At 44.5% G+C, this 23508-nt stretch overlaps 1 protein-coding gene and 1 long non-coding RNA gene across 2 annotated transcripts in view; one reads left to right on the top strand and one right to left on the bottom strand.

Moving 5' to 3' along the window:
- Positions 1-18604, top strand: part of pkd2 (polycystic kidney disease 2) — a 62475-nt gene extending 43871 nt beyond the window's left edge. The window contains exons 8-15 of the mRNA XM_086005918.1: positions 817-998; positions 2970-3090; positions 5469-5567; positions 7452-7573; positions 7674-7791; positions 10014-10177; positions 12639-12786; positions 14562-18604. Coding sequence (XP_085862044.1) covers positions 817-998; positions 2970-3090; positions 5469-5567; positions 7452-7573; positions 7674-7791; positions 10014-10177; positions 12639-12786; positions 14562-14789 — 1182 coding nt within the window. The 3' untranslated portion in view covers positions 14790-18604. The remainder of the gene's footprint in view (positions 1-816; positions 999-2969; positions 3091-5468; positions 5568-7451; positions 7574-7673; positions 7792-10013; positions 10178-12638; positions 12787-14561) is intronic.
- A 1054-nt stretch (positions 18605-19658) lies between these two features.
- On the bottom strand, positions 19659-23096 carry LOC147122499 (uncharacterized). Its single transcript, XR_015080695.1, has 3 exons — positions 22999-23096; positions 22621-22721; positions 19659-21465 (listed from the first exon to the last, which is right to left on the bottom strand). It is a non-coding gene; the product is annotated as an uncharacterized LOC147122499 (long non-coding RNA).
- Positions 23097-23508: the final 412 nt, after the last annotated feature.

Genomic DNA, 23508 nt, shown 5'->3' on the forward strand with positions numbered 1-23508 from the left:
GATTAAGTTCCTTACTCAAACCTTTAAACTCCAGACTTTTCCTACAACCAATTTTTTTTTCAAGATTTTACCATTTTAAAACATGAAAGTTTACACATGTATATAGTGGTGAACAGGATGACGTGTGGGACTGAGGTAGTAAAACACAATTTAGCTCACAGTGTAGCTACATGCTCCGGCTCACACATTACAGACACTGCTCGCAATGCTTCAAAAGACCCTCCCTGCCTCCCATCCATGTTAGTAGGCTGCTAGTCCAGTACATGGCTCACGTTCATTAGTGCTGGAGTCATGGCAATTGAAAGGGTGGTTCACAGAGGAGCAGGAATACCATACAGATGATTGAAGGGTGATCTAATTGAGGTGTTTAAGATGATTAAAGGATTTGATGGAGTAAACTCCTCTGGTGGGGGAGTCTAGAACAGGGGGGCATAACCTTTAAACTTAGAGCCAGGCCGTTCAGGGGTGATGTCAGGAAGCACTTCTTCACACAAAGGGTGGTGGGAATCTGGAACTCTCTCCCCCAAAAAGCTGTTGAGGCTGGGGGTCAATTGGAGCTTTCAAAACTAAGATTGATAGATTTTTGTTAGGCAAGGGTATTGAGGGTTACGGAGCCAAGGCGGGGAAACAGAGTTAAAATACAGATCAGCCATGATCTCATTTGAATAGTGGAACAGGCTTGAGGGGGTGAATGGCTTCCCCCTGTTCCTAGGAAATGTCCCACTGGGACCAGCAGTTAATAATGGGGAGATGCCATTTAGGGGTTGAAACCAAAGTGAAATGGATTTACTACATTAAAACATTTTGTTTTCACAGATCTTCAAATTTATTAGCTTCAATAAGACCATGGTCCAGTTGTCTTCTACCATGTCTCGCTGTGCCAAGGACATCATCGGCTTTGCCATCATGTTTTTTATTGTTTTCTTGGCATACGCTCAGCTAGCCTACCTTGTCTTTGGTACCCAGGTTGATGACTTCAGCACCTTCCACACCTGTATGTAAGTATCAGTTCTGGTTGCGGGGGGGGGGATAAGTCTCAGTCAGTTGGAGTGCTCCAAAATCCTGATTAGATTTTTTGTCCATATTATGCTTTTTTTCGTGCGTGTGTGCGTGCGTGCGTGTATCCAGAAATGCAATATAATGGGCTGGATTTTCCGACTCCACGGGTGTGTAGGGGCCTCGCAAGTAGCGGTTTCAGGAGTGTGAAGCGCCTCCGCTAAAACCCGGCACTTGGGATCTGTGAAGAATCCTCTGGACCGATCCTCCGCCTGCCTGGGAGAAGGGCCTCCGCGCGGGGAGAGTTCTGCTTTCTGCACAACCTCCGCCCACTGGCAACCTTTCAAAATCTTACGCCTGGTAAAAGCGTAAGGCCTGATTTTACCAGCATTAAGAGTTTAAAAAAAATTTCACTCATTTATAATTTAAAAATACTTTAAAAAAGGTAAGTTTATTTTTAGCTCCTGTTTAAAATATTTAATTTAATGTAATTTTAATTAATTTTAAATGTGATTTAAAAAAAAAAAAAAAAAATTTATTTACTGTAACTTTTTTTTAAGTGATCCCCATTCAGACTTTTGACAGATCTGTGTGCAGAGACCTGTCAAAAGTGTGAAGGGGGATTCCCTTCTTTGATTGGGATCAGGTGGGCCATGGGGAACCAGGGAGGCTTGCGAACCGCCTGCGCCCCGGGATACCCGGGCCCTGCGCATTTCGTAGAGCCGAGGCCCAGGGTCGCAAGCCCCGGGACCTACCGAGCCAGCAGGTAAGTGCAGAGATTTATTCCGATCAGAGGCGCCCGTCCGCAGGAAACCTCCGATCGGAAATTCAGGGCCAGTAACATTAGAACACTTTACATACTTTGTTTTTTGATTATGTACATATAGGATCAATGGCCTGGATTTTCCAGGGTCTATGGGTGTGTAAGGGCCCCACAAGTTCGGGTTTTCACATGCAAAGCGCATGCGCGAAAACCCGGAACTTGCGACCTGCCAAGAATCATCTTGACAGATCATAGCCATCCCTGAGAAAAGGGCATCCACAGGCGGAGAACTACTGCACAGCAAATGCCTGTGAAATTCTTGCACCTGGTTACCAGCGTAAGAGCTCAAATGAACATTTAAAAAAAATTTTTTTTTAATTATTTAAACATTAAAAAAAAACCTGTAAAATAAGTTCAGGTTATTTTTAGCCCCTTTAAAACGTTTAAATTTATTTTTCAAAAAATTAAATTTCTGTTTTAAATACTTAATTAAGCTGTATTTTAATTCATTTTAAATATGTAATGTTTTTTATTTATTTGGTATGTAAATGTGTTTTTTATGTGATTGCCAGTCATGCTTATGGGGTTTCCGTATGAAAATGGAATCCCGATGAGCGTGAATGGGAATCCCCTTTTTATTGGTTGGGCCAGCCCACGTGATCCCAGGGGCGCTTGTGAACCGCCTGGGGTACGTGGGCCTTTACACATGGAGGCCCAGTAGCGCGAGTCTCCGTGGATCCCGAGGTAGAAGGTAGGCACGGACTTTATTTGCGGATCGGAGGCATTGCCTCACGGGAAGCCTCCCACCGCAAATTCAGGCCCAGTATCTCTCTAACCTCCGTCTAATCCCTCATCTCAATCTCCCTCTCATCTCTCCTCTCCCGCTCTCCCTCTACTATCATACATTGGTTCTCTTTCCTTTCTGCTTTATTTCATTCCCTTTTTAAGAACATAAGAATTAGGAGCCCATTTTCAACTCTGCATTGTTCAACGCTTAAATTTTTAGTGTTTATTGGATAGAACCCATTGTACAAAAAAATTGCAACCAATGCAGAGTTCAGCTCCCTTATCAAGAAAACATTTGATCTTCTTTACGGAATACACTCTGTATTCTATTCCTCAACAAATGTCGGTATTGGTGGCAGAATTGTTTAACAAGTGAAAGTGGCAGGGCTTTTTTCTCAATATTATTCCTTTTTCCTTTTTGTAGTTTTACTCAATTTCGCATCATTCTGGGAGATTTTGACTTCAGCAAGATTGAAGAAGCCAACAGGATCCTGGGACCGATTTATTTTGCCACTTTTGTGTTCTTTATTTTCTTCATTCTCTTGGTAAGTAATGAATGCTATCGTAACTTGACAGAAAAAATTGCAGGCGCAATACTTGAAATGATTTCCCCCCCCTATCTGCGGTTGCTTCCATTATTTTCTGTTGCTGTGGAGACCCGCCGTTTCCGATATGTCGGTCGGGGCTTGCTCCACTGATGCCGGCTGAAAGAAGGCCAGCACGTGGCTCTTGGCTGGGAATCGGGGTGTTCAGTCCACAACATTCAGTGTGGCCGAGTTCACAGGAACCACAGCTCTGTCTGGGTTGATACTGGTGTCCACTGGGTTCAGTTGGGGTTCCTCAGTTTGGAATGAGTGGAATTCCATCGGGAGTTGAATAGTACGCGGTCTCGAGCCTGGAACTCCAAAACAGATTAGATTAATGCAGAGACCTGGCTTAATACCCCTCTCATTATGTAGTCCAGTCCTAAAGTTGGCCTCTTAATATAGACTGTGTTTCTACTGTTTGAAAGGGGATGGGGTAACGGTCTTACATTACACAGGATATACGGCACAGAAACAGGCCATTCGGCCCAACCAGTCCATGCCGGTGTTTATGCTCCACACTAACCTCCTCCTGCCTTTCCTCATCTAACCCTATCAGCATAAACCTCTATTCCCTTCTCCCTCATGTGCTTATCTAACCACCCCTTAAATGCATCTGTACTATTCGCCTCAACCACTCCCTGTGGCAGTGAGTTCCACATTCTCACCACTCTCTGGGTAAACAGGTTTCTCCTGAATTCCCTGTTGGATTTCTTGGTGACTCTCTTCCATTGATGGCCTCTAGTTTTGCTCTTCCCCACAAGTGGAAACATTCTCTCTCTTATCTACTCTCAAAACCGTTCATGATTTTAAAGTCCTCTATTAGGTGACCTCTCAGCCTTCTCTTTACAGGAGAAAAGAGACCCAGCCTGTTCATCCTTTCCTGATAGGTATACCCTCGCATTTCTGGTATCATCCTTGTAAATCTTCTCTGCACCCTCTCCAGTGCCTCTATATCCTTTTTATAATATGGCAACCAGAATTGTACAAAGTAGTTTAGCATAACTTCCCTAGTTTTCAATTCTATCTCTCTAGAAATAAACCCTAGTGCTTGGTTTGCTTTTTTTATGGCCTTGTTAACCTGTGTCGATACTTTTAGTGATTTGTGTATTTGTACTTCGAGATCCCCTTGTTCCTCTACCCCATTTAGTGTTTTATTTTCCAAGTAATATGTGACCTCCCTATTTTTCTTACCAAAATGTAATGCCTCACATTTATCTGTTGAATTTCATTTGCCAATTATATGCCCATTCTGCAAGTTTTTTAATGTCGTCTTGTAATTTGTTGCAGTCCTCCTCAGTATTGACTATCCGCCCCTATTTGGTGTCATCTGCAAATTTAGAAATTGTTTTTTGATTCCAAGGTCTAAATTAATATAAATATATTGTATTAACCATTGTTAATGGCAATAGATTGGGAGAAGGGGAAGTGCAAAGAGACCTGGGTGTCCTTGTGCACCAGTCGCTGAAGGTAAGCATGCAGGCGCAGCAGGCGGTTAAGGCGGCAAATGGTATGTTGGCCTTCGTAGCAAGAGGGTTCGAGTACAGGAACAAGGATGTCTTGCTACAGTTGTACAGGGCCTTGGTGAGATCACACCTTGAGTATTGTGTGCAGTTTTGGTCACCTTACCTGAGGAAGGACGTTCTTGCCATGGAGGGAGTGCAGCGAAGATTCACCAGGCTGATACCTGGGATGGCAGGAATGACGTATGAGGAGAGATTGTGTCGATTGGGCTTATACTCACTGGAGTTTAGAAGATTGAGAGGGGATCTCATCGAAACCTATAAAATTCTGTCAGGTCTGGACAGACTAGATGCAGGAAGGATGTTTCTGATGGTCGGCGAGTCCAGAACCAGGGGTCATAGTCTAAGGATAAGGGGTAAGCCATTTAGAACTGAAATGAGGAGGAATTTCTTCACCCAGAGAGTGGTGAACCTGTGGAATTCTCTGCCACAGAGGGCGGTGGAGGCTAGTTCATTAAATATATTCAAGAAAGAGTTGGATATATTTCTTGAGGCTAAAGGGATCAAGGGATATGGGGAGAAGGCAGGGACAGGGTACTGAATTTGGATGATCAGCCATGATCTCATTGAATGGCGGAGCAGGCTCAAGGGGCCGAATGGCCTACTCCTGCTCCTATCTTCTATGTTTCTATGTTCAGGTTCTATGGGGAAACACTGCATTCATAACGCCCCTAATTTTATGAAAACAGCGTATCCTCCAACTTGCCATGGACAACACCACAGGAGACCTGTGAGCGTTTTGTAAAACAATGCTAAAATCCTGTACCTATGTCTCCTTGAGCCTATTTTCCAGTCAATTTCTGCTTGCCTCACCAGAACATGTTTTTGGCCATCATTAACGACACCTACTCTGAAGTGAAAGCGGATCTGGCCCAGCAGAAGAACGAGATGGAGCTCACCGACCTCATCAGGAAGGTATTTGATTCGATTTTCATTATAATTTGACTTGCTGTATTGTAGAAAGCATTGCTGATGCCTTGCGTACTGCAGATACCATTCAGTTTGTAGGTGTGGTTAACAATGTTATCTGACCACTTAATATGCTGTTGCCTTGTGATGTGCTCAAGTTTATAGTACTATCTATAATTTATAAAATAAAGAACATAAGAATTAGGAGCAGGAGTCGGCCATTCAATAAGATCATGGCTGATCTTCGACCTCGACTCCACTTTCCCGCCCGATCCCTATATCCCTCGATTCCCCTAGAGTCCAAAAATCTATCGCTCTCAGCCTTGAATATACTCAGCGACTGAGCCTCCACAGCCCTCTGGGGCAGAGAATTCCAAAGATTCACAGCCCTCTGGGTGAAGAAATTCCTCCTCATCTCAGTCCTCAATGGCCGACCCCTTATTCTGAGACTGTGACCCCTGGTTCTAGACTCCCCAGCCAGGGGAAACATCCTCCCTGCATCTACCCTGTCGAGCCCTGTAAGAATTTTATACATTTCAATTAGACCACCTCTCCTCCTCAACTCTAGGAAATATAGGCTTAGTCTACTCAATCTCTCATGGAAGGCCTTTAGTGCCATGGGGCCATCTGTGACGTGAAGAGCTCCAAGACTGCATCCTTGATGTAGAGGGCTGATTACTCGCTCTTTGACCAGTACCATTCATAACATAAGAAATAGGAGCAGGAGTAGGCCATTCGGCACTTTGAGCCTGCTCCGCCATTCAGTGAGATCATGGCTGATCTTCCTCAACTCCATTTACCGGCCCTATCGCCATATCCCTTGATGCCCTTATTAGTCAGAAATCTATCGACTTCTGTTTTGAATATACCCAATGACTGAGCCTCTCTGGGGTAGAGAATTCCAAAGATTCACCACCCTCTGAGTGAAGAAACTTCTTCTCATCTCAGTCCTGAATGGCCTACCCTTTATCCTGAGGCTGTGGCCCCTGGTTCTAGACTCCCCAGCCTAGATAGTTGCCAGGTTGCATGCCTCAGCTCTTCAGTACCACAACACACTCTGGAACAAACCCATACCAGTTGCTGTTCCACATTCCCAGTTGAAGATTTTTTGGGTTTATCTGCCCCAATGATTTGGGTCTCATTACTTGCATGGTCAGTATTTTGCCGTTTTATGTCGATTCAGGTTGTTGGCGTCTATCTGTTTGTGTAGTCAGCGACTTTGGACACCAGAAATAAAGGTGCTGAGTATGGTACAGACCAAGAATGCATTAGCTGACCTGACGTACAGATGTGTTGTCGATAAGCTGCTCTTACGCTTGGTCTGTTCTGGACACTGCGGTTAGCTCAGCCATTGTTATAGCGAACACTTGCTAATTTCATTGATAGTCCACACTGCTCCAGGATACCCTAGAATCATTCCTGCACCCCTCTGTTGTCTCACAGCCACGATTTAGCTGCTGTCTCTTTTTTCAACAAGCAACACCTGTATACACGTATTTCCCCTTGTTATCTTGACTAAGCCATAAATTTCCCACAAGGAACGCCCGTTTCGCATCTCTGCGCAATTAGCAATGCCTTGCACAGGCACAATGTAGTTAAGAAAGCTGGCGCCCAAGCAACTAAAGCATATCCTGAATTAGGCAATTGGCTTACACAAGCATGACCTAATTCCGAATGCTTCGTGCCTGCAGTAATGAGAGTTGGGCTTAGCTCAGAAGTTCAAAGGCCTCCATCTTGGGCGGGCGTGTGTAACAGTACAACACCACGTGGCCGGTTACCAAAGTCTCACCTGCCCCATAAGTTTTGATTTTCAGTCCGATTGCTTTCCTACTAGTTACCTGGCCTTAGCTGGTGACAGTTGATCCTAGCTACAACTTTCTCTTTAAATAGGGGTGCAACAAGGCCATGGTGAAACTCCGGCTAAGGAAGACGACGGTAGATGATATCACCAAGAGTCTGCGCCAAGCTGGAGGGAAGCTAAATTTTGATGAGCTGCGACAGGACCTGAAGGGGTACGGTAAAAATTAACGCATTGGAGGATTTTATTTTTCCCCAGTTGGTTTACAGTTAATTCAACAAAATAAACAATCCTTTGCATTTTACACTGTGCAGGAAGGGTCACACTGATGCTGAGATAGAAGCAATCTTTGCCAAATATGATCAGGATGGCGATCAGGAGCTGACAGAGCATGAGCATCAGCAGATGAGGGATGACTTGGAGAAAGAGCGGGTGAGTTAGCCATTGGATCGGTTTGTGTAAGTTGCAGTGTGCTTTGTTCAAGTACATTCGATTTGTTAATTAACTGGTGCTAATAAGTTTAAATGTAAGTTCTTTGTAAATTATGATTCGGTTGAATCTATTTTAGACGGTGGATGTTACTTGTGGTCTGAGCACAGATTCCCAGCTAATTTGCTTTTGAATATTAACCGATTAGCGAGGAAGGAAAATCTTCTGGAAGGTTTTTTAACGCTGCCATAGGTGGAAGCTTCAAATCTAGTTAACCCGCCGGACTTGGAAAGAACTTGTATTTATATAGCATCTTACCACGTCCCCTAACAGTTCAGTCAGTGTATTGTATTTATATAGCATCTTACCCCATCCCCATAATGTTCAGTCAGTGTATTGTATTTATATAGCACTTACCCCGTCCCCTAACAGTTCAGTCAGTGTATTGTATTTATATAGCATCTTACCATGTCCCCTAACTGTTCAGTCAGTGTATTGTATTTATATAGCATCTTACCCCATCCCCATAATGTTCAGTCAGTGTATTGTATTTGAATTGCAGTCAGTTAGGTAACATTATGGGGTAAGCATAAGAAATAGAATCAGAACATTATAAAGATTGAGGTGTATAAAATTGAGGGGCCTGGATAGAGTGGATGGGAAGAACCTATTTCCCTTAACAGAGGTCAGTAACCAGGGGGCAGAGATTTAAAGTAATTGGGAAAAGGATTAGAGGGAAGTTGAGAACTTTTATCACCCAGAGGGTGGTGGGGGTCTGGAACTCACTGCCTGAAAGGGTGGGAGAGGCAGAAACCCTCATCAAATTTAAAAAGGACTTGGATATGCACTTGAGGGGCCGAATGGCTGATTTCTGCTCCTAATTCTTATGTATAAGGAGAAAGCATGTAGCGTCTTTGCTTCATGTATCGAGGATAATAGGGAAATATAAATCTCACTGTTGAACTGTGTACCACTCATTCACCTGTCTTGCGTAAAGTGGAATTCTTGTGACAAATTGCAATAGCCAGTGTACAGAATGAGGGTGTTCTCTAACAATCCCTGTGTCATGCTGTCATTTACCTGGGCGTTGGGCTGGGAAGGTTGAACCCCAGATGTTGGGAGTGCGTGGTCCACTTAAATAGTAGTTGTTGTTTCATATGACTGGAAAAGCTTATAATGGGGTGTCTAGTTTGGCTATCATTTCGACGGCCTCCTGAGATGCCGAGTGGAGAAATGAGGTGCCTCCCGCAACAGATCTCAGTGGGCAGGTTGATGTGATGTGTTCCATGGTCTGGGACTCCTGGCCACAGTCGCACTTCGGGTCGTCCCTCATCTTGCACTGGTGGAGCAGGGGGCCGTACCCTCCGTGCCCTGTGCGGATTGGGTTGAGCGCTGTCCACTGTCGAGGGAGGTCGAAGCCAGGGACCTCTGCTGTTGGGTCAGTGATGAGGTGTTGGTTCTTTATGTTGTGTGCGCCCCACGATTCCGTCCATCTGGAGAGTGGGTCGATACCAGGGACCTCTGCTGTTGGGTCAGTGATGAGGTGTCGGTTCTTTATGTTGTGTGCGCCCCACGATTCCGTCCATCTGGAGAGTGGGTCGATACCAGGGACCTCTGCTGTTGGGTCAGTGATGAGGTGTCGGTTCCTTATGTTGTGTGCGCCCCACGATTCCGTCCATCTGGAGAGTGGGTCGAAGCCAGGGACCTCTGCTGTTGGGTCAGTGATGAGGTGTTGGTTCTTTATGTTGTGTGCGCCCCACGATTCCGTCCATCTGGAGAGTGGGTCGATACCAGCTGCGTGAACATTGGCCGCTGTTTCCCAGAATGGCCGGCGCGATTTTAAGCGCTTTCGTGGTGGGGTTTTCAAGTCTTCGTAAATGGGAAGGTCGATGTTGCTCATGATTTTTTTCCACTTATGGAAGTGACTAGTGATGTTGAACCGGAGACGCTATCTAGTGTAATAACATAACAATGTGATGTTTTTAAAGCAATCTATTCATGTTGGAAATGATCGCTTGCTTTAATGTGTAAAAGTGTTATATTGCACCAACTTACAAACTCGTGTAAAATCCAGGAAAATGTGAAGTTTGTGTTGTATGTGTTTGTTTATGTTACGAGTGTTTGTGAAGTTTGTATGTTTCATCTGTGTTCAGATTCCAATTCAATCAGAGTAGGGGGGATCAATACAAACGGCATCCCCTAAATACTTGCCTTTTGTTTCGAAGGATGATTTGGAGCTGGATAGGAGCTCGTTACCTCGTTCAACCAGTGGCCGAAGCTTCCCCCGGAGTATGGATGATTCCGAGGAGGAAGACGATGAAGACAGTGGTCACAGTTCAAGGAGAAGAGGTAGCAGCTCCAGTGGGGTGTCCTATGAAGAGTTTCAAGTGTAAGCATTTAGACTGGAGTTCCATTTCATTCACTTCCCAACAATGTTATTCCTGTCTGGAAGGTAACAACTCCTATACAGGGCATCATTTCAAAGTTTGCAGATGATACGAAACTCAAATGTATTAAACAGTGAGGAGGATAGTAACGGACTTCAAGAAGACGTAGCCAGACTGGTGAAATGGGCAGACACATAACAGATTAAATTTAACGCAGAGAAGTGTGAAGTGATATATTTTGGTAGGAAGAGTGCGGAGAGGCAACATAAACTAAATTGTACAATTTAAAGGGGGTGCAGGAACAGAGAGACTTGGGGTCGTATGTAAGAAAATCTTTGAAGGTGGCAGGACACGTTGAGAAGCATTTGGGATCCTTGGCTTTATTAATAGAGGAATAGAGTACCAAAGCAAGGAAGTTATGCTAAACCTTCATAAAACACTGGTTGGGCCTCGACTGGAGTATTGTGTCCAATTCTGGGCAACGCACTTTAAGACCGATGTCAAGGCCTTGGAGAGGGTGCAGAGGAGATTTACTAGATAGATGGGCTGAGGGACTTCAGTGATGCGGAGAGACTGGAGAAGCTGGGATTGTTCTCCTTAGAGCAGGGAAGGTTAAGGGGAGATTTAATAGAGGTGTTCAAAATCATGAATGGTTTTGATAGAGCAAATGAGAAACTCTTTCCAGTGGGAGGAGGGTCGGTAACCAGAGGACACAGATTTAAGGTAATTGGAAAAGAACCAGAGGCGACATGAGGTAACATTTATTTTACGCAGCGAGTTGTTGTGATCTGGAATGCGCTGCCTGAAAGGATAATGGAAACAGATTCAAAAGTAACTTTCAAAAGGGGCTTGAAGGGAAAAAAAATTGCAAGGCTCTGGGGAAAGAGCAGGAAGGAGTGGGGACTAATTGGAGAGCTCTTTCAAAGAGCCGGCACAGGCACGATGGGCCAAATGGCCTCCTTCTATGATTCACGATGGGGTATGGGCCCACAAGTGCCAGCTTACTTCTGTACCTCACACAAGCAGGTATTCTTCATGTGTAAACCTCGACAGTGGGTGCTCGTAGCCTACTGGACCATGGGGTGGTGGGGGCATCACAGCCCAGCACGATGGTTGTTCTTCTCCATTGTCCATGCCTGCAGATTTACTGCCAGGGTTACTAGTTGCCAGTTCGGAGTGGGTGTCTTGGCTGATGTCTCTCTCTCCCTCCCTCGTGTGAAGACAGGCCAGTTTGCGGTTACCGCAGCACCTCCTGAGCAGGGACGGACTGATTCAATGCAACGGCCAGGCACCAAACACAACACATTCACCCACTGGGCCAGTCAGGGCGCTGATGCGTTCCATTTGATGAGCGAGAGCCCAATCGGCCAGAAGAGTTTCGGTTTCGAGAAATGTGACTCTTTCGCTAGAGCAATAAAACTCAGCGTTGTAGAAATAGAAAGAAAGACTTGCATCTCTCCAGCGCCTTTCATGACCTCCGGATGCCCTAAAGTGCTTTACAGCCAATGAAGTACCTTTGAAGTGTAGTCACTGTTGTAGCAAATGCGGCTGCCAATTTCGCACAGCAAGCTCCCACAAACAGCAATGTGATAATCACCAGATAATCTGTTAGTGATGTTGATTGAGGGATAAATATTGGCCCAGGACACCGGGGAGAACTCCCCGGCTCCTCTTCAAAATAGTGGCAGTGGGATCTTTTACGTCCACCCGAGAGTGTGGAGGGTGCCTCTGTTTAACGTCTCATCCGAAAGACGCCATTTAGTAAACTCTAAATTGCTAGATTAAACATTTCAGGCATGGATTTTAAAATGTAATATAAGTATACATTTTAATGAGTTTAGGAATATTCAATGCATTTAAGGGACGCACATGATGGAGAAAGGAATAGAAGGATATGCTGATGGGGGGAGATGAAGTAGGTTGGAGGAGGCTCGTGTGGAGCATTAACACTGGCACAGTTGGGCTGAATGGCCTGTTTGTGCTGTAAATTCTTCTATATGATGAGGTAGAGGCTATGTAATTCTATGTAAAGCACCTGCACAATTAAGTAGAAGTATTTTGCTCTGATACAGGAAACTTTGTGCTATCCGGCACCGACGGGACCGAGCTGTTGCCGTCCCATCAAAACTGCCGGACAAACCAGCGCTAATGTTAAAACATACGGAAGCTTTTGAGCTCCGTATCTAGCAACAAACCCAATAGCTTCTAAACAGTCGGCCGTAGCTTGCAAGCGTCTCTGTAGCTAAGCAACAGCTTTAGCTAGACCTTGCAGAGCCTGACTGGTGGGGAAAAAAAAGCAACAAAAAGAAAAAAAATTTACTGAACCGACTCCTGAATTTTGCCAGTGGCTCGAGCATTCCGGACAGTTAACCTCCAGATAAACCAAAGTTTCCTGTAAATAGTCCTAAAATTAGTTTTAAACCCAGATTTCGAAGTGTAACGACTTGTTTCTTTGATGTTCAGGCTGGTGAGGCGTGTGGACCGTATGGAGCATTCCATCGGGAGCATAGTGTCAAAGATCGATGCGGTCATTGTGAAACTGGAGGCCATGGAGAGAGCCAAGCTGAAAAGGAGAGATGTGCTGGGCCGATTGCTGGATGGTGTTACAGAGGTGAGCCTATCTGAATTATTTGGGGGATTTCTTTGCTGTTAATGGTTTTGTTCTGTGGGCAGTCACTACTATCTTGTCCAGTAAAGGAATTTTCCATTTCTCTCTCTTCCCCCACCCAGTCCCAAATGAACAATTCTAAGATTTTCAATTTGAACAATGCAAATGGTCAACATGTCTGCTAATATCTGGAAGTGGGTGGATTTTTAAAGTAATTGAACTTTTATTGAATAATTTGTTGCTTCAACAAATGATGATTTGATCAGGTAGATAGAGAGAGAAACTATTTCCTCTGGTTGGGAATTCCAGAACAAGGGGGCAGAACCTTCAAATTAGAGCCAGGATGATCAGGGGTGATGTCAGGAAGCAGTTCTTCACACAAAGGGGAGTGGAAACCTGGAACTCTCTTTTCCACCCCCCCCCCCCCCCCCGCCCCCAAACTGTTGAGGCTGGGGGTCAATTGAAAGTTTCAAAACTGGGATTGATAGATTTTTGTTAGGCAAGGGTATTACGGGTAACGGAACGAAGGCGGCTAGATGGAGTTAAACAGATCAGCCGTGATCTCATTGAATGGTGGAACAGGCTCGAGGGCTGAATGGCCTCCTCCTGTTCCTATATTATGTTCAGGAAATATTTAAGAAAGTAAAAAATAATGATGACAAAGGAGTTGAATTGATTTGAATCGAGGTGTCCGAGACTATTGGAATCTGCTATTTTCAATCAGTATCCACTCAATATGCTGTCTGCACCTGGTACGTGAATCACCAACTACAATTTTTATTTCTAAACTTTAAATAACGCTTCCAGCAAACACAGGAGGTAAGGAATAGAGCCCAGCTAACCATGTCGATCTTTTCCTGCTGGGACGCCGACACGCTGGGAATGACAGGTTTTTTAATATATGTGTAATAGTGCCTCTGCTATCTCTTAACTTCACCTCCCAAACCCGCAACCTCTTCCACCTAGAAGGACAAGGGCAGCAGGTGCATGGGAACACCACCACCTCCAAGTTCCCCTCCAAGTCACACACCAGCCTGATATGGAAATATATCGGCTGATCTTTCATCGTCGCTGGGTCAAAATCCTGAAATCCTGGAACTCCCTCCCTAACAGCACTGTGGGAGCACCTTCACCACACGGACTGCAGCGGTTCAAGAGGGCAGCTCACCACCACCTTCTCGAGGGCAACTAGGGATGGGCAATAAATGCCGGCCTTGCCAGAAACAAATTTTAAAAATGTCCAGATACAATCTATCCGGATCAGGGGTTTTATCCTCTCTAAGTTTGATTAGTTCATCAATTATCTCACCCCTTTCCGTTTTAAATTTCTTCATACTTTTTGCTCTCCTCTTCTAGTGTCATGTCTACCATGTTAGTCTTTCTGATGATAAACACCGAGGCAAAGTAATTATTTAACATTTCTGCCATTTTGCTGTCATTACCTGAGAGTTTATCGTGTGCATTCCTCAGGAGCCCTGTTCCCTAGCCTGATTTTTCTTCTGTTATTTCAGTGTCTCTAGAATACTTTACTATTTATTTTTATGTTCCTTGATAATTTAATTTAGTGGTTTCTCTTTGCCTTCCTAAATTTTTTAAAAACTTTTTTCCTAATCTCTTCGTATTTCCTTTTGTCATCCTCCTTTGTTGTCTTTAGCTTCAGTTTTTCCCTTATTTCTTTCTTCCTCCGCAGTGTCTCATTACTGGCTAGTTTGTTCTTGCAATTTAGTGGATCTGTAACACGATGCTATATAAAAGGAAAATGTTCGCTTGTCCCGCAGGATGAGCGACTGGGTCGCGACAACGACATCCACCGGGAGCAAATGGAGCGCTTGGTGCGCGAGGAGCTGGAACGCTGGGAGTCCGATGAGACGGTGTCTCAGCTCGGTCATCACCTCGGAACACCACTGGGGATAAACGGGCGGTCTCGTTCCCGCAGCTCCCGCCCATCCTCGTCTCAGTCTACTGACGGCCCGGATGCTGGGGGACTAGGAGGCAGCCACGTTTAGTCTACTAATCCTGCGGGCAGTGGGCCCTCCACATATATCCATTCATCTATATCGTCACGTCGGTTTGACCGCGCATCAGTATTTTCACTTTTTTTCCAACTCATTTTTGTTTTCATCCAGTTGTGCCTTGATCAGTTGAGCTTGAATGATTGCACACAACACTTTAGGATGAATTGCATAAACGTGTAAGCTTGCATTTCTTGTATCTCTGTAAGGGATGAAGGGATTGATCAGTTGATGCACATTTCATCAAGGAATTGAAAGAAAGTTGCACAGTTGAAAGCATCAGAGTGTTTTTAATAAGGTCTCAATGATTTGCCTGGAGAAACTTATCCCATGAATTGGGAAAGAGCTGGGGGGAGTGGGGCTAATTGGATAGCCTCTTTCAAAGAGCCGGCACAGGCGTGGTGGGTCAAATGGCCTCCTCCTGTGCCGCATGATTCTAAATGCATTTTCTGTGGGGTTAAATGAAGAACTATCCTTTCATAAGGATGTGCTGATGGTTTTCAGGTCTGTGTTCCATGCCCCAATCCAGTTGACACCTGTTGACTTCATTACGCTGCCCATTTCTTTGGGAGGGATGGGTCGTGAAATTTTTGTGTTTTTGGAGCTTTAGTGTTGTGGTTTTGGGTGTGTTTTTCTTTTCCATCTTTCCTCTCTCTCACTTGCAGTCACTCTCCTCCAATGCTATGTGGGTTGTTGATGTGAGGGTGTAGCTACAGTGTGAGATGAATGGATCGTGAGTTTGGGTGAAGTTTTAAAAAAACAAAACAGCCCAGATTCAACGGTTATCTTTGATTTATCCAACGGTTTGCAGGGCTAAGGGGCAGGAGCAAGGGAGTGAGACTAATTGGATAGCCAGCACAGGCACGATGGGCCGAATGGCCTCCTGTGCTGTGAGTGTCTATGAATAATCTTTGAGGTGGTCAATGGGATCTGTAGCTGTGTCAGCCTAATGAAGCTGCCTACATTATTGAAGGGTATGGTCCTGTTATCAATAACATCTTTTTCACAAATACAGGGTAGTTTATTTGCATATTCCCTATGAAAATTGTGCAGTGAAAGAGAAAATATATGTATAGTATTAACCTCGCACCTTGAACATTCTTGTGAAAATTGTGGATGACATGGCCCCAGTAACAGGTTCAGGTAGCAATGATTACAGTGGAATTGGCTTTTAACCATCATCAGTCATAGTGATCAGGCACACAGGCGGATCAAATCCCATCAGTCTAAATCCACTCGTTTAAATGCGTAACAAGAATTAGGAGCAGGAGTCGGCCATTCGGCCCCTCGAGCCTGCTCCACGATTCAATAAGATCATGACTGATCTTTGACTACAACTCCACTTTCCCGTCCAATCCCCATATCCCTCGATTTCTCCATGAGTCCAAAAATCTATCGATCTCAGCCTTGAATATACTCAACGGCTGAGCATCCACAGCCCTCTGGGGTAGAGAATTCCAAAGATTCACCGCCCTCTGAGTGAAGAAATTCCTCCTCATCTCAGTCCTAAATGGCCGACCCCTTATCCTGAGACTGTGACCCCTGGTTCTAGACTCTCCAGCCAGGGGGAAACAACCTCTCCGCATCTACCCTGCCAATCCCCCTCCGAATCTTGGATGTTTCGTCTGTCCAATCCCCATTGTGGAACCGAGTTATACTGTTCATTGAGCACAGAATCGTCTTAAGGGGAAGAAAGAAAAAGCTCTGAAAGTTGAATGTAACTCCAGTGAGATGGCGTGTTCTCTGGACTGCCCACTGGCACTATAATCGGGAGCTGGCAATCCCTTCGTATTTGAAGTGAACTTGTAACATTAATCTTTAACATTCATTCAGTGGATTTTAGTTAAACAAAGTTGATGATCTTCATGGGAACCCAGAAGAATTCCTTCAGCATTTTCTGCTTGAGTCATTCTCGGGCACCTGCAGTCACTGTTGCACCTAAGGATTGCATTGCAAAGCTTGATTTATGTCCTGTTCCACATGGTCAGTAATCATTGAGAACTAAATACCTCGATGAATGGGGAGTGCTGTTTGTAATAGTACAATTTATTTGGTTATACTTATTTTTAAAACCACTCAAGGGAGGAATGTCAAAACTTTTTTTTATTTCAGTCGGCCACAGAATACTTCAAGTGCGAAGATATTTGCACATCAAGTTACAGCGAGTCTACAGCACAGGAACAGGTATTCGGCCGAACTAGTCTATGCCGGCATTTATGCTCCACACGAGCCTCCTCCCAATGACATTTCTGTCACTTTACTTGGTCTATGTCCAAGGCATTTACAGAATTTGTTGTAGATTGCTGGGTGGTGGTCGTATTTTGCAGTTTTCAGCACCCACTGTAGGGAGGATACATAGGCAGTGGAAAGGATACAGATTAGGATGAGGTTACAGTTAGGATGAGACACTAGAGGTTTGGGGGGATTTCACTGGAGCGACGAGGCTGACCCGATCGAGGGCATTGAGATTATGAAGGGTTCTGATTAGGTGAATGGTGATGGATCATAGCCACTGGTCAGTGAGAGGGAACAGATTTAAAATGATCACAAAACAGAATTAAAGGGGAATTTAGAAAAACGTTCTTTACGCAGGGTATGATTGGAATGTGGGATTTTTTGCCACAAGCCATTCCTGAAACCGTCCATAAAATGGAATTAAATAGTTGCTTGAAAAAGAGGAATGTTAAATGGTATGGGGAGTGAGTGGGATTAGATTGAGGTGGGGGTGGTGTCATGTAGAGGAAAAGGCCTTACTAAAGACCTCTTGGTGCCAAATGACTCACGTGTTCTATCTTTTTAAAAACTAAAAAGATTAATTAGCCAAAACCATTTCAGCCAAGCTCGTGGGTTTAATATTTTCATACAGGATTGATTGAGAGTAAGCTTTGAGTTTTGGACAGAAGTCCAAAACCTCTTTTTTAAGTTGAACCTAGGTTGTAAACAATTACAGCCCAAGGGTCTCGGAGGGATTTTCCTTCAGTGCCTTTATCGCACCTCAAATATACAGCGAGTTTCTTCACACTGAGATACTTTAATGTGCAATCCCTGCCCCCTCAAACAGTCTAAATAAACAGGTTGAGTGAGTGAATGTTTGTAAAATGATTCTGAAACTCTGCTTTTCCACAACGCAAATATTTGGTTCATCAGATTATGAAGAGCAACAAAATTTCCAATTAACCTGTGCAGCGATTAACAAAAAAAATCTAAATCTGGTTTAAAAGAATGTAATTGTATTTGAACGGTTACATTTCCGAATCGAGAATGAAAGTGTCTTTGCCAAATGAAACATCTTCCAGGAAAATCTTCTTTCCTATTGTATATATTTTTTTGCTCCCAAATAGCCTAGGTTTGACATTACTTACATAATGTTGAAGAAGAATTTACTTGTACCTATTAATGCATCACACAATTTTTATAAACCAAATACTTTATTAATATGTGATGTGTAGGAACTTTAACAAACTTCATTTTGAAGTGCATAATTTCATGGGGTATCCATGCTGTGTCTTGACGCTGTGCGTGCCAATGCATAAAGTGTGTAGTTTTGTAGAAGTCGGGTTTTTATATTTTCTTTAAAAAAAATTTAAAAAAATCTCGGATCAAGTATCCAGCTTCAATTTAGTTGCCACTTTTCATGTGTAATGTAACCAGGTGCAGCGTGTTTATGGTTTTTAGAACTGTGGGGTAGAGGTGCCCCTTCCTTTGATAGATTGCAAGTCTTCCATTGTTAATCGTGGATTTTGTAGGTCACGGGCCTGTTGTATTCAAGCACTTTACTTCTTTAATAAAGATAAATCTTTTCTGCAGAATTAATTATCTTCCTGTGTTTTTCACATAACAGATGACAGAGGGTGTGAGGAAGACACAGATTGTGTTTGAAGTCTGTGGAATTCTGTTTTCCGAGGCTACCCTTTCCTAATAAAGTTTAAAAAGCTCTGCTTTCACCCTCTGTTTGAGGCAACAACACAGTAGCGAGTTGCTTATGTGAATTGGTGCTTTATGATTGGAAATTTTTCCAACTGTCTACCGGTTTGTGATCGGTAGATAGTCTGACCTGTCTATTTGAGAGTCAGAATGTTTAACCAGCTAAATGCGCCAGACACTTTGCATCATAGAAATTTACCGCACAGAAGGAGGCCATTCGGCCCATCGTGTCTGTGCCGGTCAAAAAAGAGCTCTCCAGCCTAATCCCACTTCCCAGCTCTGGGTCTGTAGCCTTGTAGGTTACGGCACTTCAAGTGCACTTTGCTGATGTGACACTAAATATAAGACATTTTAATAAGTCGACAGTACATGATGACAGGATGCACATTTTCCTCTTGGACTACAAGCTGGGGGGCATCTCAGAAATCCAAGTGTGTGTTCCAGGTGAATTTCCAAATACTAAATGACATCCAGGGCCTTTCTGATTTTGCTGGGCCAGTCTCTCCATTGGTAGCACAGTCATACGGTCTCCCTTTAAATGACTTTTAATGATTATAAACTTACAGCATATAAAATTCAACAGAAATATCTCGACCGTCATTTCCTTATGTAAACCGCGTGAGAGCTCGCTGTGTTTATTTTTGTTTATTTAAAATCTTGGCAGGCAACGGCTTGGAGAAAGCAAAATATTAGTCTTCCTTCAACCCCTCAGTGGTGACTGGTGGTGTGCCCACTCATTCTTCAACCAGAGGCCCGGCCTCATCTACTCTTGCCTCGAACCCCAGCTGTTCTGTCTTTTATTTCTATGATTCCGATTTCTGCTGCCAGTCGCAGAACAGAAAACTCTGATTCACGGGGGGCAGAGGAGGCTGCGGGGGGAGCCATGTTAACCGAATATGTTCGGACACTAGCGCTCTGAACAATCGGATGAAAACCAGGTCACGTCCACAAAAAATAGGCTTCTGCTGTCTGGTTTACATTTCGGACATCCCCGCTGATAGATTCAGGTGAAGGTTGCCCTGCAGCCAGTTTAAGGATCTATTGGCCTTGGAGGGGGTGCAGTGTCGATTCACCAGAATGATACTGGGGCTAAAAGGGTTAAATTACGAGGACAGTTTGCACAGACTAGGTTTGTATTCCCTCGAGTTCAGAAGATTAAGGGGTGATCTAATCGAGGTGTTTATGATTAAAGAAGTCGACAGGGTAGAGAGAGAGAAACTATTTCCTCTGGTGGGGGGAGTCCAGAACAAGGGTGTAGAACCTTAAAATTAGAGCCAGGCCGTTCAGGGGTGATGTCAGGAAACACTTCACACAAAGGGGAGTGGAAATCTGGAACTCTCTCCCCCCGACCCCAAAAAAAGGCAGTTGAGGCTGGGGGGTCAATTGATTCTTTTTAAGACAGACCAATAGAATTTTGTGGGGTAAGGGTATCGAGGAATATGGAGCAAAGGTACAGATCAATTTGAATGGCAGAACAAGCTCGAGAGGCTTAATGGCCTTCTGGTCCTGTTACACACAGGTCTGCTAGGGCAAGGGGAGGGAGGAGCTGGGAGTTAAAGATCATGCAGATTAGGTGGTAAGTGACTACATTTATAAATAAAATAGTTTTTAACTTGAAACTGACAGCTGGTGTCTTGCCTTTAGATCATTACAATCCTAGGATTTTGGGGTAAAGCTATTCTGAAGCTTTCAGAATTTCCTGAGCCCCCCCTGGTTGTAAATCTATGGTGAATCAAGTTTCCATCTGTGTGCGCCTAGTACAAATACATACAATCGGCAGCAACACTGTTTCCTAGTCTAATCTTCCTCGGGTAGTATTTTAAGCTTGCAACCAATGTTCTCTTTAGGCCGCGCAGCTGTCTCGAGGTCCCGCGCAGCCCCGTGCCACTTCCCAACGCAAAAAGAAACCGCGCATACGCCGAAGTTTGAATGGTCCGCGCAGCCCTAAAAAGAAATTAAGGGGAACATTGCTTACAACAATATAGAATTGTCTTGGAATAAGGATTGCAGTCTTATGATTCTCTGCCTGGGGTGGGGGGAAATGACTGTGCATATAATAAATTCTCGCTGCTTGTTGCTATCCATTTTTGAATTGATTAATTTATTAAAGCTTTAACACATCTGTCCTATTGGATTGACGGTGTGTAAAAGTACCAACATGTTCATAGGCGGAGGCTTATTCCCCTTGCTGGTTTTGCCCCTATTCACTAGAGTTGTGTACAGGACATTTAATTATATGCAGAAGGGGGAGGTTAGTACTTCTGATTATACAGAGGGTTCCCGGCAAAATAGCAGCAGCCAAAGGAAACTTCTTTTTAAATGGCCGAGTAAATTATATTTTACAAAGTAGAAGCAAATTCCTGTTTCTGTCGGACCTCTGGAAAAACTGTAGCTTGACTGATGATTGCACAATTTTCAGCCCGTTTGAAAGATTTCTCTCGCAGAGACGGTCCGGAGAAAACCTGTTCTGGAGGAGGCTGTCCAGGGGGCATCAAAGCCCCGGCCCCCCTGCTTTTCCCCCTCCAGGTTCATCTACAAATTAATCACCTGTATCTCATTGTATTAACAAAGGAAAGGTCATGTTCACCAGCATACAGGTCATGAAAACTTCTTCATATAAAGGAGTTTCAAGTGTGCAATGGTGAGGAACACAATGGTCAGACAAAATAATCCCAAATGATTCTGCCACAGGTCCCATGGGGTTGTGCCCATCCCGATGTTGTGAAGGTGCTGAATTCCAGTACATCTGTAAACCAAAAGCAAGGATTAAATTGGGCATTTAACATGAGAATTTTACATCTTACATCGAATGTACGGCACAGAAACAGGCCATTCGGGCCAACTGGTCCGTGCCGGTGTTTATGCTCCTCACCAGCCTCATTTCACTCCATCAACATATCCTTCTATTCCTTTCTCCCTCGTGTTTAGCTAGCTTGTGTGTCAGAGCTGTGGCTCCGTGGGTAGACATTCTCGTCTGAGTCAGAAGGTAGTGGATTCAAGTCCCGCTCCAGAGACTTGAGCACGAAAGTCTAGGCTGATACGCCAGTGAAGTACTGAGGGAGCACGGCGCTGTCGAAGGGGCCGTACCGAGGGAGCGCGGCACTTTCAGTACTGCCCCTCTGACAGTGCAGCGCTCCCTCAGTACTACCCCTCCGACAGTGCGGCGCTCCCTCAGTACTGCCCCTCCGACAGTGCGGCGCTCCCTCAGTACTGCCCCTCCGACAGTGCAGCCCTCCCTCAGTACTACCCCTCCGACAGTGCAGCACTCCCTCAGTACTACCCCTCCGACAGTGCGGCGCTCCCTCAGTACTGCCCCTCCGACAGTGCGGCGCTCCCTCGGTACTGCACTGGGAGTGTCAGCCTAGATTTTTGTGCTCAAGCCTCTGGAGTGGGACTTGAACCCACGACCTTCTGACTTTAGAGGTGAGAGCGCTGCCCACTGAGCCACAGCTGATGGGGAGCTTTGCACAAGGAGGCTAAACGCCTTTCAAAGAATGATTACCTACAGTAGATTATTTACCATTCTTCTCTTGTGTACAGAGGTTGCAAACAAGGGATGTGCCAAAGTGGTACAAATTCTGGTGGTTGGGGGGTCCGAGCACTTATGACTTCTCGGCACCTTGGAAGAAAGCCGTAGCAACACACCCGGTGTCCCAAGCGGTCTAGCCATGGCAACACTGCTTGGGGAAAGTCTGTTCACTGCGGAGCAGGCTCGAGGGGCCAAGTGGCCTATTCCTGCTCCTATTTCTTATGTAATTTTGGCTCAGTATGCAAAGCTCCCTTCCAACCTAATCCTTGTTCTCCGACCGAGCACACCTTGGATTTGTGTTCTCGCGAGGCACGCTTAGAATTTTCATTTGTGAATATCACCAATCCATTACTAATTAATACAATAACTTACGAAATCTTAACTGGGGCAGGATTCAGGCATTGGCAACCGTTCCCTACAGCAGACTCGTTATAAGAAAACGTCAGACCCACAAATTCATTCACCATTAGAGCCTGTTAAAGCAAACAAATGTTATAACTGTAACCAGAACTCGGATTGACAGCACAGAAAGGTAGCACTTTATTACCTGAAACCAACACTAAATACTCTGCTGTCTTAAGTCACTCAGCTTATCTATGTCAATGGGATCTTAATATCCATTGTGCTAACTTTCAGAAAGTGGTACTTTAATCAGCCTCTACATGACTATGACTATTTTTGCAGCCATGAATGTATTATAGGAAAGATTGGCGAGACACACAAGTTGTTATATTTCAATACTATGCCTACCATGATTTGTTCTCGACAATGTTCCCTGTCATTTCTTTTGGGCTGCGCGGCCCTTTCAGAGGTCGTTCTAATTGAAAAGCCGGTGAGCGGCTGCACAGCTTAAAGGGAACATTGGTTGTCAAAGTGTCTGGACAGAGCGGATATCAATTAATAAAGCTATTTAATATTAGATTAGGTGCTGGTCACACAGACAACTTTTAGCTGAATCGTGTCAATAGCGTGGCAGGCAAGGGGGCTAATTGCCAGAGACTGTAGTCAGAGCTGGACAATCTTGGAAAGAGGATTCAAGGAGGGAACTCCTTGAATTTACAGATATGGTCAGAACAGTATAGTTCCTAAAATAGCATAGGTTGACCAGATAGTTATTGTTGAACTCGCTGCTTATGGCCGTAATTTTCCAGGGTGTTAGTGGGCGCAATCAGTGGCGGGTCGGGTGGTAAAGTTATTTTTGACAGCAAGTTAGGAACTCGCTCCCACATGTGTCTACCATCGTGGCGCCGACCCGACCGG

Source organism: Somniosus microcephalus, chromosome 2 (genome assembly GCF_052327205.1).
Source record: "Somniosus microcephalus isolate GS21.2 chromosome 2, FLI_Smic_1.0, whole genome shotgun sequence".
Classification (NCBI taxonomy): Eukaryota; Metazoa; Chordata; class Chondrichthyes; order Squaliformes; family Somniosidae; genus Somniosus; species Somniosus microcephalus.